Source organism: Chenopodium quinoa, unplaced genomic scaffold, assembly GCF_001683475.1.
Source record: "Chenopodium quinoa cultivar QQ74 unplaced genomic scaffold, ASM168347v1, whole genome shotgun sequence".
NCBI classification, from domain to species: Eukaryota; Viridiplantae; Streptophyta; class Magnoliopsida; order Caryophyllales; family Amaranthaceae; genus Chenopodium; species Chenopodium quinoa.
Genome location: NW_018743911.1, coordinates 311,448 through 325,525, shown reverse-complemented (window position 1 = coordinate 325,525; position 14,078 = coordinate 311,448). Strand labels below are relative to the sequence as shown.

Genomic DNA, 14,078 nt, shown 5'->3' with positions numbered 1-14,078 from the left:
GTGGCGTGACACAATTGGTCCATGGTGGACAGATCAACGCCTGACACGTGGCAGGCTCCTATTAGCCCATGTGGCGGACATATGGCAGGGCCTGATTGGTCCACTTGTTAGATGATGATTGGTAAGGAAAAATCCCCTAATCAAATACCATACTCCATGAACGATGGACGTAATTTGTACCTCTAGCTCTAGCTTGTTCATTGACCATCCATAATAAACGCACTCTCATATTCACTTTTAATGTAGTAAGGGTGATAAAACGACATGGTGTGTATCTTGTGTCCATTTCCTGCATTTTAACATCATTTAACTAGGCATAAAAAATAATTTACATAATATATCATTATCGATCCAAACTTGCACATGTATAAAGGTTATATAAATAGTATAGATAATGAAATAAATATTTAATAAAGTAAAATGAAAGCATTAACATGACAAAGAGAATTATATATAAAAAAAAGTATAGCTCTAAAATTACACTAAAAAAACATTGTTAAGAGTTACTAAATTAATGTTATAACAAAACTACATACATAACTAATTTATACTGTTTAATACTTCCTTATACACAATATTTTTAGTCAAACTATTAGAAACATCCTTCTTATTTTGTAGTAAGATTTTTAGCCCGAAAGGAGATGTATCTCGTGACATTGCGACATATAATTGGCCGTGACTAAACATGGAAAAATGCCAACTTTGCTCAACGTTTGTCCTTGGCTTTTATTTATTGTCATGGCAAAGGCTAATTTTAATGGAAATTGCCTTCTTTTGAGAGGAAGATCAATCTTCATTCTTTTTAGAAGGTGTTAAATCAATTCGCGGAATCAGAACTGATTCTATAGCTCTTAGACCTATGATCACTAGTACTTCAACCACCCTATAACCCAACTTCTTGATTATAAGGCGTGCTCCATTGCACAACCCTATGGATTGGTTCATATTTTGCATCAATATTACTGGGGCACCAACTTTCAACTCTAAGCAATGATAAGGAAGACGTGACAAATTTAATGAGTTTAATAATTCCATAGGCTCCATGTTATCTAGGAATCCACCATCTCCTGTATGACCCAAAGTATCCGAACTATAATATCTCTGAACATTTCCTGGCAGCATTGATAAAATTTTCGAATTTAACTCATCTACATCATTGTTTGTTGGTGCTAAAATTCCGTGATCCTTGAGGTACTCCCAATCCGTGTAATTTGAAGGCAAGTTGGGGTAGTCAAAGTTAATGAGATTTTGCAAACCATGTTCATCATCGGTTATCAAAAAATCATGTGGCATTTCAATCCAATTTGGTTCCCCTTCCTCTGTAATGGGCACTCCTGCTATATCTCCTTCTCCAACTTTTGTTATCCAATTAGCAAATTCTCGAATTTGTTCAAGGGTATCGGAGGGAACTTCACTTCGACATAAACGCATGTTTATCCTTAGGCACATAACTTGGCATTCTCTCCAAAAGGACGCTCGATGCAAGGTAGCTACAATAATAGATTCTCATCCTTCATCTCGCCCCGCAGGAAGTATCTGCCTAAAGTCTCAACCAAGAAAAACCAATTTACCTCCGAAAACTCTATTGTGATTATAAATGTCCTTGAAATGTCGATCTACTGCCTCAAAGGCTAATCGATGGGTCATTGGAGCCTCATCCCATATAATTAATGATGCTTCACGGATCAAATCAACATGGGTTGAGTCTTTTTAAAGTTACTAACCGAATGTTGATCAGGATCGAAAGGAATCTTGAAAGTTGAATGTGTAGTTTTACCCCCAAGCAATAATAAAGCAACAATTCCTGATGAAGCCACAGAAAGCACGATCTTTCTTTTGGATCTAAATTTTGCAATCAGAGTGTTCCACAGGTATGTCTTTCCTGTCTCACCACTACTGTAGACAAAAAACAACCCACCTACATCTTGAGAATGAGCATCAAGTATTACAACGCATACTCTATATTGATCCGTGTTTAACCCTCTAACTAAGGTATCAAATCTATTAGCCTCATCACGTGAATCATAATCAAGTTCATCTCTTATCAACCGATTTAAGGCATTGTGTGCTATCTCTGAAGAAGGTTGTGGCATGTTAGGGAAATATGTCAATGACCTTCCAAGTTTATTCAAGATATGCTCAATCTCTTGTAATCCTTGATTTTGCATCTCTTCGGGAGTTAGTCGTAAATTAGGGTTTCTAGTTTGACGTTGCATCATTCTGTCAAGGTCATCAGTAAGTTCACCCCAATGTTGTTTCCACAACCGTTTTGGATCACTTACTTTTGAAAACATCAATATGGCGTAAAACATGTTTCTTAACTGTGAACTCGATGCCCAGTTAGATGCTTCTGACAAAGTTGCATGCCACTCATTATCGTCGTTACGCAGCCCTGAGGCATGACATACAGATCTGAAGGAAGGGTGGATGACACCATCAACAGTTCGTATATCTTCAAAAGATTTTGCTCCAGAAACCTTAGTTAAAAGCATCCGTAAGTAATATCGTTCCCTCGAATTTGAATGAGTAAAAGGTAATCTACCAATGCAAGGTCTATCAATCTGTCGTTGTGTCCACCTTTTTAAAGAACGATCCCATCTGAATCCCGTTGGAAAATTTTGGTAAGTGTATTGATTTAATTCTGGAAAATCCTTGTTAGCTTGAAACCACATAGTTAACATGGTTTGTTGTAATCTCGGTTGTTCAAGGATTGTATGCAGATCATCATTATCATTAAAAACCACAAATTGTTCACCAGGTAGATGAAACTGAAGTAGTTCCATTGAAGGATATTGATGTTGCAAATCAAACTCAAATATTCTCCAGCATGCTTCAATGGATGATACATACCGACAATCGAAGTATTGTTGTATCTCATTCACCCTGTTTGCTTGTTGTACCTCTTAACCACGTCGTGTGGTTGAATTGTTTTCAATGACAACCATTTCTCGATCCTGACCTTTAGTAACATACTTTTATAGATACTTCACCACACTTCTCGGAGCACCACGCTCAACATTTATGTGTGCGTTGTACTTAACACATAGATCTTTGTTGTATGGTACCATCGAGCGATTATCCACCTCCCTTCCATTAACAATGATAGGCTTTTCATCTTGTCTACGTCTATACTGCACAAAGCCTTATCATCAAAGGTGGTTTCCTCGCAAAATTTCTTCGGGAAATGATTTGAACACTTTCCATCTATTAAACATGGCCCACATGGTCTATAGAGCAAGTTCTTGGTAACTGTTTCATATGCCGGATCTCTATCCTTGTCAAGGATTTCGCAGAAATAAGTACATCGATATCCTTTGAACACTTAGGCTTGTCTTCTAGAGCCAATGTTATGAGAATATGCGCATGTGGAAGTCCTCGCTTTTGAAATTCAATGACATAAAAATCTCTAACATGAAATATAACACATGTTAATTTATGTAATATGTCAAGAAATATAGTAAGATTGTATAATTAATCAACAAAACTCTCCAGCAATGACTTTCCCAAACTTCCGTTTATCCTTCAAATCGCAAAGCATTTGTTTCAATTTGATCTTGAAAACACGCACTACAATGTCTGGTCTATCTTCAGCGCAATGACTTCCACATGTAGATATCTCATTTACAATCTCACACCAGTTTGGATTGCAAGTGAAAGTTATAAATAAATCAGGTGGACCCAAAACATGGACAATTGCTATAGCATCTTGATAATAATGGGGCATATTACGGGGGCTTCGTGTGAAGGATGATGGTAATATGAATTTTCGGCCTACATCAATAGCATTCACATCTCCAGCCGCGATTGCATCTTGGATTCCAATGTATAAATCAGAGCGAAGCCTACCTTGATTTCTCCTTATAAAAAGCAATCGATACTGTTCCATTGCAACGTGTGCACCAACAACAAATTGTTGCAATAACCGACCGGCATCTATCAAGGTGTCACCCTCTTCTTCCCTAACATTTATCCTAAATCCATAGAATTTTTTCATTGTCACAGTATTTCGACTGTTACTTGTACCGGACACCTTAGGTATCTCTGCCCTCCATCCATCAATACCATATGGTAAAAATAATAGTGGGTATTGTAAAGGCATTTAACTCGGATGAGTTTCATCAATCCTTTGTAACCCACCATCTACTTTTTGCAATATGATATCTTCATTACTTGTGTCTTAAGTTCCATCTCCTACCATCATTGCCGCCACTTCACTTGCGGTTGGTTGGATATATCTTGCGCAAATAAGCTTTAATCTTAAATCTTGATGTTGACATTGATCGCGCAACATACTTCCATCATTTTTGAATAATGCGACATAAGGATTTATATCATCAAGCATCGTTTGTAGTCCTTGTAGAATTGTTGGATCTAGGGAAGAAGCCTCTGCACGCCCCATGTAATGTAGCCGGTTGGATGTTTCATTGTCAGTGTCATAGATGTGCAACTGTGCAAACTTTGGCCCAGTTCCAGGCTTAGGGAGTAAAGTTCCAATTTGATGGTAATTGCTACCACTTATACGATAACATAGGGGCCTCTACCATCATTAAAGTTGTTAACAATCTGGCCGTCCATAGAGGTGAAAGCTAACATAGAATTAAAATCTCTAATATTGCTTCGAAATTGCTGACATGGAAAAATTGACATTAGAAATGGTGGTGTTAAAGGTAAAAGCAGCAATATAACTTGCCTACTTTAATTTGACAGCTGTGGTTGAACCTTGGGTCTGTTTTATTACTACTCTTTACCCTTTCTTCTATCCACATAAAGGCCTTGCAATTGCAATTAGGACACACAACCGTTCTACGTCCAAACTACCAACGTCTATCAAACTTATCTCTACGACATTGATGAGTCACTTCTGCATGCAAATGATTTATTTAAGTGAATATCAATTAACAATATTGATATCACTATATGTGTGGTTAAGTAGCTTGGCAAGGTGGTTACCTCTCCCTCCGATAATTTTCTCATTAGGTCAATAGCATCATTGTCTATCCCATCATTAGGTGAGCTTTTTGGAATGGAAGTTTTTAAAAATTTTAATAGAATTCTTTATGCAAGGTATTAGTATTATTAAGTAAATATTAATGGTTCTTATAAGTACCATTCATATTGATCTCATTAGGAAATTGTTTCACTTCATGTGTCCCATCGTGATATTAATGTGTAGATCGATGTAATTGCATCATTAATAGTCACAAGGATCGTGCTTCTTTCTCCAATAAGTAACGACGTCGCTTGAAAATAGGATCTTCATGGTTTGTAGTGCGTTTGAATAGTAACATTCGCCTTACAGCTAATCTAGCATGTTTGTGTTGCAAATTCTCTCTAAATCGATAATTACTTGTCCTTATGTCCATTTTAATCCATTAGTTATACAATAACCAAGAAGTTAATATATTAGAACCGATATTATAGTTTGAACGAACATCAATCTATTATTTAGTTAAGTTGTAACAATTTTTTTTCGTGTTAGTATGTTTAAATTGTCATGTTTTATTTTTTCTAATTAGTGACTTATTTTTGTATTTGGTTTTCAAATGGGAACATTTTATTTTTTCCATCTATAGATTTATATTTATACTTGTTTTTCCTTAGTAATAAAACAATATATAAAAACTATTAACTAAAATCTTAAATTATAAGGTTAAGAAATAAATAATTATTTTTAATATTTACAATGTTATAATCCTATTATATATATATACCTCATTTATATATAATGTGTAGTGGCAAATTAATAGCATGCCCCTCTATCCGCAGATAAAAGGCTCAATTCACCTAAATATCCATGCTCATTCACATCACCAAAATTACAGCAAAAATAATGTGTACATACCTGTAGGGTGTAGAAATAAAGGCAAAAAGCAGTCAACGAACTAATTTATGTACTGTAAAAAAAGGAACAATAATAAAATTAATGAACCATCTGCAACTCCATTTCCATATCATTAAACAAAAAAAATCTGTAACTCCATTTCCATTTCATTAAAAAAAAAACGCTCAAACCTATTATCGAATTCTACCTTACAGGTACGTATAAATCATACCCATTAGTATAGGTTTTTATATGGATGCATGCTTACTTTTTAGGTGTCTTTGTATGAATAAGTGGCAGAATCAGATGACGTTGGTGTTTTTTTATATATACATTTTTTTTATTTGTAGTGTTGAAATGATTAACTTTAGGAGTAACATAACGTCGGAATAATTAATTTGCACATTTTATAGTCATTGTTTGCTTTGTTGAATTAAGGTTAAAAAATACTGATAAATAGTGTAAAAATCCATTTTCCTTAATAAGTACGTACAAAGAAATTCTTATCTTAAATTCAAATGTGGAAAATAACACAAATTTGAGATGTCTTAACCATTATATAGACCTTCCAATTCATAATTTGTAATTGCAAAGTCTCAACTACTTTGATTCCAAAACCAATGGCGACTAATATTGAATGATGTAGCTTCTACTTAATTTATAAATTCTATGCTACCTCTAATGTTCTTTAACAATGCATTATGACTTCCAATAATCATCCTATTTGATATTAGAATTATAGAATGGAGTCCTTCCAAATGATTTAAAAAAATACGGAGTATCAATCGGAAAATATATATATTTTTGAATAATTTTTATCATGAATGCCATTTTAAATCATGGGGAACGTTTTTTATTTAATTTATTTAATATATTTAGTTAGTTAAATAAACATAGGATTGTATTTTGTTGAATTGATAATGGCCTTTGAAAATTTTTACAGTATAAAAAATGGCAAAATATGATGGAAAATAGTACTACTAACTATTGAGTAAGAATGATGAGTAGTTAAACGGGTAATTCCTATAACATTGAGCAAGTGCCACTCAAACATTTTAATTTGGTAATTTTCACACAGAGAGGAACATTTAGCAGCATACACTTAAATTTATGTATCTAAACTCAACACATCATACCCATTAATTTCGTGCAACCAATTGAGTGTATGTAACATTGACATAATAAGGCTATGAAGATAAAACTATAACGATCATTCTTCATAATATATACTTCATATTAAGTTTTGAACTACCATATATTACATGTACATTAACCCTCTTTGCTCTATCTAATTTTAATACACTTGAGTCATATTAAACTTGAGCAATTAATCCAATATCTATGTATACCATGTCTGCTTTCTTCATCTTTCTCTTAAGCTCTTCGGTGAAAGAGGTACCTTAAAATCCTGCAAATTACCAATTCAATGAATCAATAATTCAAATCCCAGTAAATACTTTGCAACTTAAAATTGAAAAACGAAAGTTCAAAATATCAATGCATCAAAATAAAACATACAAAAATCGAAATGCCAATAAAATACTATTAATAGTTAAAGACAAAATAGTTCTTATGGTTGAAGGTTGATAAAAACTAAAATAATAATCATCATTTATTAAATTATATTATCAATAACAAATAAACCAAAAACAAAATAATAATTTTTTTTATTTTAAAAGAGATATAAATTGAAAGTTAAGGTATTTTTCTACTCAAAAGGAATAGGTGGATGTAAACATACCTTTAACCGTAATTGGCAGTAGCAGTATGGTTGTGGGAGGCATATGATTGCCGCTAAATGTCACCAGTACGCTAGACGGTAATGGGTTCAAGTGTTTATTTTTTTGTTTTTTTCCTTCAAAATGGATTAACTTGGGAGTATTGCATTGATAATTTGAGATTTTGAAATGGAGAAGAATGTGTCTAGTGGATTTATTTTAATCGTGTAATTGTTGGATAAACTCGCCTTCAATTTTTTTAGTGGGTAGTTATTAGTTGATTTTTTTTTATTATTGAAAAGTTTAATTGTTTTTAGAATCCTAAATTTGAAAGTAGGTATTGTTGGAGGGATTACTGTATTTGAGCGGGAGTGAATGTGAGGCAAGTATTTGGGTTTTAGAGGCTTCTCGTGAAAAACGTCTCTAATATTATATAAAAGATATTGTTATTATATTTTTTTCAAATGAAATATTATCTATATGTAAAGACTATGATATGTGCAAGAATGATAAGTGTCTTTTTTGTTGGTAATTTGTAACATAAGTGTCCTTTTTTTTCCATTGTTTTTGAGGATAGATGAGCGAGCAATTTATTGAAAATCAAGGTCCGCCAAAGTAGTAATACTTTGGGGAAAGGAGTTCGTACAAAGTAATTCAAAACAATCTTTTGTATCCCATCTAGCAATAAGATGGGCAACAGTATTATCGGCTCTCTTAACATGATGAGAAAACGCAAACCAATTGAAAAGATAGACAATTTCCTATTATCCTTGTATACAAGGAAAACAAGAGCACACCCAAAACTTGCCTTGCTAATAACTGTTTAAATAACTCCCATAACATCACTTTCAGCCCAAACCTTATGACCTGTAAACCATAACGCAGAGCAACAACTTTAGCATGAGCTACATCTAGTACTCCCTTCACTCTTTTGACAGCCGTAAGAAGGAGCTTTCTAGAGTGGTCACGGGCAGCAACACCTAAGCCTACAAAAGCACCATTAGCAATGTGTGCATCTATGTTGAGCTTCACCACACATATAGGAGGAGGTGTCCAGCTTGCAGGGGACTGATTACTAGCAGCATCAGGTCTGAACTTGTGCACACTCGCTGTATACTAATGGTAGTCTTCAACTAGGTGCACAAAGCCTGTAATAGTCACTCATGGATCGATGTTGGTGTTTTTGTGCACAAACTTATTTCTAGTAAACCAAATTGACCAGCACATAGCTAAATTTTCCTGACCTCACTAGCTTCCACTTTATTTTCCCACCACAACACCTTATCAACAAAATGCAAGTGTTCAGTATCCTTAAGTAGTTCGGTAAACTCACTTTGTTCCTAGACCATCCTAGCATTCTCACATTCAAAGAGAATATGTGATATTGATTCCACCTTGATGCCACAACAAGCACACAATTCATCTTGTGTGATATGTCTACAAAAAAGCTCAACCTTCACAGCCATACGACCTTAACACACTTGCCTAACAAAATGGGATAGCTTTGGAGGGCCATGAATGCTCCAAATAAAACACTAGACGGTAAGAGTAGCACTTTTATTCTGCACAACATGCCTAAGTTTAATTTCCCCAATCAGTAGTCAAGCTTAACTGAGTAACGCCCATTCTTTGAAGCCCTCCAATAAAAGGAGTCCTTCTGTTCATAAATCGAAAGTGGTAATTGGGTATTACGGTTGTAAATGTTGTCATCAAACAATTGTTATTGTAATTCAATGTCCCATTCCTTGCTTTGATGGTCAATCAGGTGTGCAATGGTGAGATTTAGATTTCATTGAACTGTTAATGAAGAAACTGGTTTGATTTATGGATTGCAATGGTGAAATTCAGGTTTAATGGAGCTAATGAAGAAACTAGTTTGATTTGTGGATCTCATTCAACTGTTAATTTTCTAGCTAGTAACACTATAGATCAAAAATAGTTTTTCTCTCTCTAAAACTCTCTACCTTCTCTCTAAAAAACCAAAACCCCAAGTTTTATCTTTCTCTATCACCAGTGGCCTGAGCAACACCGTTTGTCTCGGGTCGCCGGTGAGCATTTTTCTCGTAGTTTCGTTATTTAATTTTCGTTGTCAGCCACACCGTGTTTTGATCAGAAATGATTTTCTTCGGGTCTAGGTCTTGGAGGCTTTGGTGATCTATTTCCAAAAGACTACTCCCAATGACGCCTCTAGTGGTTCTTAGTTTAGAAACACTTGTTGGTAAAGGTGAAGTTGATGGTTAGGGTTTCAATTTTGGAAAAGTAAGGTCGTTTCCCCTAATTATTGACATTTTTTTAGGGTTTCTTCGGTGTTCTAATAAGAAGTTTCCTAGCTTTGAGGTTTTGGGTTTTCGACTTCTACTCCTCCAAGTTTCCCCCTGTTGGCGCCGTCAAATGCTATTCGGGTTTCGACCTTGAGGGAAGCAGTCAAATAGTCAAATAGGGTTTGGGTTTTGTTGTTCAAATAGTCGATCCCTTGGTTTCCTTTCTTTGTTCAGTCAATTAGGCTTCGTTTTCTTCTCTGCGTTGTTTTTTTTTTGTTTTGTTTTGTTTTGTTTTGTTTTGTTGAGTTTGTTTAATTTCTTGCCTTTAATTAGCCTAGTTATTAGGCCTTTTCATGTTGTTCTTGTTGTGTTTTTTATGTTGTTAATTTGGATTTTTATGGTTGGTTTTCGATGTATTCTGAGTGTATATCCATTTTGGTGTTTTATTGCATTGGACTGAGTGGGTTTAGTTTCTAGAGTGCTGTTTTTTGAATTAGACTTGCAAGAGGAAGCCTTGATGGGGTTAACCATTTTTCTTTTCTATAAGGAAAAGAAGTATGAGTTGGTATAATCCTAAGGAAGTTAGTTTCCGGTCTAGGTTTTCCTTAGGTAGTTGTTTAATGGATTGTTCAGTCAAAGATCCTGTTGTGCTGTGGTTCTGGGGTGAATTGTTTATCCCTTTGTTAGTATTGGTGATGGCTAAGTCATTTATCACTATTAACTTATGTCTTGAAGGATTCTCCCCGACTTCAATGCTTGGGGTAAGCAAAGTCCTCCGGTTTCTTGCATTTTCCGTTGGTGGAGGTGCAAACAGAGAACTTGCATATTGGTGTAAGGTTTCTCTTAGTAGAGCCATTAAGAAATATGGCTCGATTAGTTGTGATCCCAGACTCCTAGGAAGTAGGTTTGATTTTCGACCCCTTGGAGTGGACTTAATGGTGTGGTATTGAGGCTCCGTTTTTGAAAGGAATGGTGTTCTTTGAACAAGTGTATTATTCCGATAGAGGGTTTAAAATCAACTACGGAGCTAATTATTCAGTGAAGTCAAGTGATCAGAAAGTCGGGCAAGAGGCCATCTCCGATTAGTGAGATTGCTTATATTAATCTCACAGCTTTCCTTTGACTAAACCCAATGGGTCACACCCAAGCGTGCAACCGAACTAAGACGACGAATTAAGCCGAAGGCCTTAGTATGTCAAACAAGAGGATTCGGATTCCTAGCTTAGAGCGTCGAAGCCGAACGTCAAATGTCGAGTTAAATTCTAGGAATTAACAAGACGTACAAATAAGTCAATTAACAATAAATAAGTCAAAGCGCATAGCCCTACCCTCGCATTGGCCTAGCCATGCAAGGGCTAGGCTAACATAGGCTGCCGCAAGGCAGGCTTTGGCCGCAAGCCTAGCATGGTGCCCCCATGCACTAGCTACGCCTACTGGTCGAGTGCGTGCTGCAAGCAATGCACTGGCCGCAAGCACAGCAAGTCGCTTGCGCTGGTTGGCTGGGCGTGATTGCCAAGTGTGTGGTGCGCCAACACTGTTAGCAAGGCCCAGCAGCTAGCAAAGCCTGCCAGGCCTCGCTAACAAGTGTTGCGCCCAGCAGCAGCAGCCCTGCCTTGTGTGCGGGCTTGCGGAGCAGCAACAGCGTGGGCAGGGAAGCACGCCCAAACCGAGCACTAGGCTGCCAGCAAGGGCTGCCTTGGTGCTCAAGGCTGGCGCCAGCTGGCCACTTGTCATAGGGTCTTGTTTTTGGCTTAGGGAGCAAGGAGGACCTTGTGGTCCTCACCTAACCCTTCCATGTGATGGAATATCAAATTAATTGCATTTATTTCTCAACTAACACTTGTTGTTGGATTATTTGTTCTTTTCTTTTAATTTATTTTAGAATTAAATTAATTGCATTTATTTCTCAACTTTGCAAAGTCCCACATTGATGGAATATCAAAGGGATGGAGATGCTTGTCCTATAAATACCCAAGGATACCTTGGGATTTGAATTGCAAGAGTTGAACTCTACAAAGGCATCTTCATAGAGAAAACCTTAAGAAATCCTCTTGTTAGTGATGTTGATATTATCTTATCAGGTAATATCAACCATGTTTTCCTTCCCCTCCCTCTCTCTCTCTCTCTATCCTTTATGTGTTTGTTGTTTTATTAATTATATGCATGTTTCAGTATAGTCGCTTTAATTTGTGCACGTGGTCCTTGGGCGGGTTTTGGTTCCACACCGTGTTCACACACCATAAAACTATACATTGGTATCAGAGCCTTGTGCATTTAATTTTTGCGAAAAAAAAAAATTTAATAAAGGTGATTTAAAATCTAGATTAGCAACCTAATTAGATTAGGATCTCGATTTTATTAGATATTTTGTTGCTAATTTATGACTACGAACCCAGATTTCAACTCAAAACAGTGTTTTTTGGGTGGAATCGATGTTCTAAATCAACCTTTACCCACAAAGTATTAAATAACGACTTCCAGAGGCCAAAATCTGCCCATAAATGTGTTTTTCGAGGGGTTTTTCGTTTAGAACGAGAAAATCTTAAATCTCTAAACCTTGATTAATTATTGCATATAATTAGTTGATTATGTGATTAATTATGACATTAATCTACTGCAATTATATTCTTTACTAAGCATGTTGTGAAATGATTTAGTTGCTTGATTTAGATTGCTCTAATTTTTACATAAACTTGGAAGTTGTTCATTTTTGCAATTAGATTACTTATAATGTATGAGTTTATATTTAAATGCGATTTTTGAACCCTTAAAATAGTCAAATATGAATCGTTAATGGATTATTGATTGAATCTTGACTTGCTAAAATCCAAAATAGACATACTTTGAGTTTTAATCACTTTGGAAATTGATTAAAATAATGAAAGTTCATATTTATGCTTGAATATTATTCTTCATTGGAAGGTTAAAATATTCAAATATGCATTAGTATTTGTTGGATAAATTATTTTTCATTGGATGGTTGATTAATTTATTCAACTAATTTTCTCAAATTATTAATTAATTTTAATCGTTGGATGAATAATTATGTAGCAAGCCCTTAATTATTTATTGCATCAAATTGACCTAAAATGATAAGAGAATGGTTCTTGGAAATAATTTTGGTTTTTGCACTAAACTTGGATTAATTAAGTTGGACTTAATATTAATTCGAAATTGCTCAAGTGTAATTCTAAAAATCAATTTGGAATTAATTAAAGTCACACAAAAAATGGGATTAAAAATCCCAAATGCACAGACAAATCGAAGCATGCAGCTTCGAGCACCACACTTGGCCAGCAGGGGTTGCTTGCGCATTCCACATCAATGCTGCTGTGCGTGTGTGCGGGGTGTGTGTGCAAGCAAATGGTGCGGCGAGGGCTGCTATGTGCACTATGGTGAGGACTGCCAAGTGTAGACATCTACTTTTGGTCCCCTATCCTGACCAGAAGTGCTATGACGATAACAAATTTCATCTTTATGTTATATTGGAGAGAAGAATGCTTATGGACTACTGATTAAAGTTTAAACACATAAACCAACTAGCTTGACCCAAAATGAAATGAACCAAAGCTTGTTAATACTAAGCCCAATCAGCAATTAGGCCTAATCTCGATATTAAACCTAATTTTGACGGATTTAGAAGCGCCTAGGTTAAAAACTAGGGCTACTGCAAGAAACACCGCACGCAACTCAAGGAGTCACGCTAGCCTGGCACGCGCAACTCACAAGGTTGCTCGTGACACCCAACGCAACCTCTAGTGATGCACGTGTGGAAGATTCAAAATTTCATAAAATACTGAAATCGAATCTTACCATAAAGCCATGCGCAAGATCATCGGTTGCGCAGCCTAGTGCAGTGCGGCTTAATCACTTGCGTGCAACAGCCGCGCGCAACCTGTTGAGGTACGCGAGCCACCCACTGCGGTAAAATGCTCAAAACCTTAAACTCACCCATTCCCTATAAATAGGGGTTTAATACGAGTTTTGAAACACACAGAAATTAACCTAAAAAATCAGTCGAAACTTGTGACCTTATGCACTAATCATCCCCTTGTCCTAAACACTCACCCTTTAATTGTTTGTTCTTACGGTGGAGGTTCCCAAACAAGAAGGAGTCCATAAGTGTTCTAAACGAAGATCAATCATGGAAAAGTGTTAAATTCCCGAGCACTTAGATAAATCACCTTTCTTTTCTTGCTTAAACAACTTTTAATCAATTAATTAGTGTTGTTTGATCACCTAAAATAAACTTTAGTCAATTAATTTCACATAGCATCT

At 35.8% G+C, this 14,078-nt stretch overlaps 1 protein-coding gene across 1 annotated transcript; it reads right to left on the bottom strand.

The window, feature by feature from the left end:
* Nucleotides 1-786: 786 nt before the first annotated feature.
* Nucleotides 787-1,431, bottom strand: LOC110687038. Its single transcript, XM_021863669.1, has one exon. It carries the CDS (start codon nucleotides 1,429-1,431, stop codon nucleotides 787-789), a length of 645 nt encoding a protein of 214 aa, XP_021719361.1.
* Nucleotides 1,432-14,078: the final 12,647 nt, after the last annotated feature.

Bases quoted from the DNA above. Each gene is read 5' to 3' on its own strand.
- LOC110687038 (XM_021863669.1), bottom strand. From the start codon at position 1,431: ATGCGTTTATGTCGAAGTGAAGTTCCCTCCGATACCCTTGAACAAATT.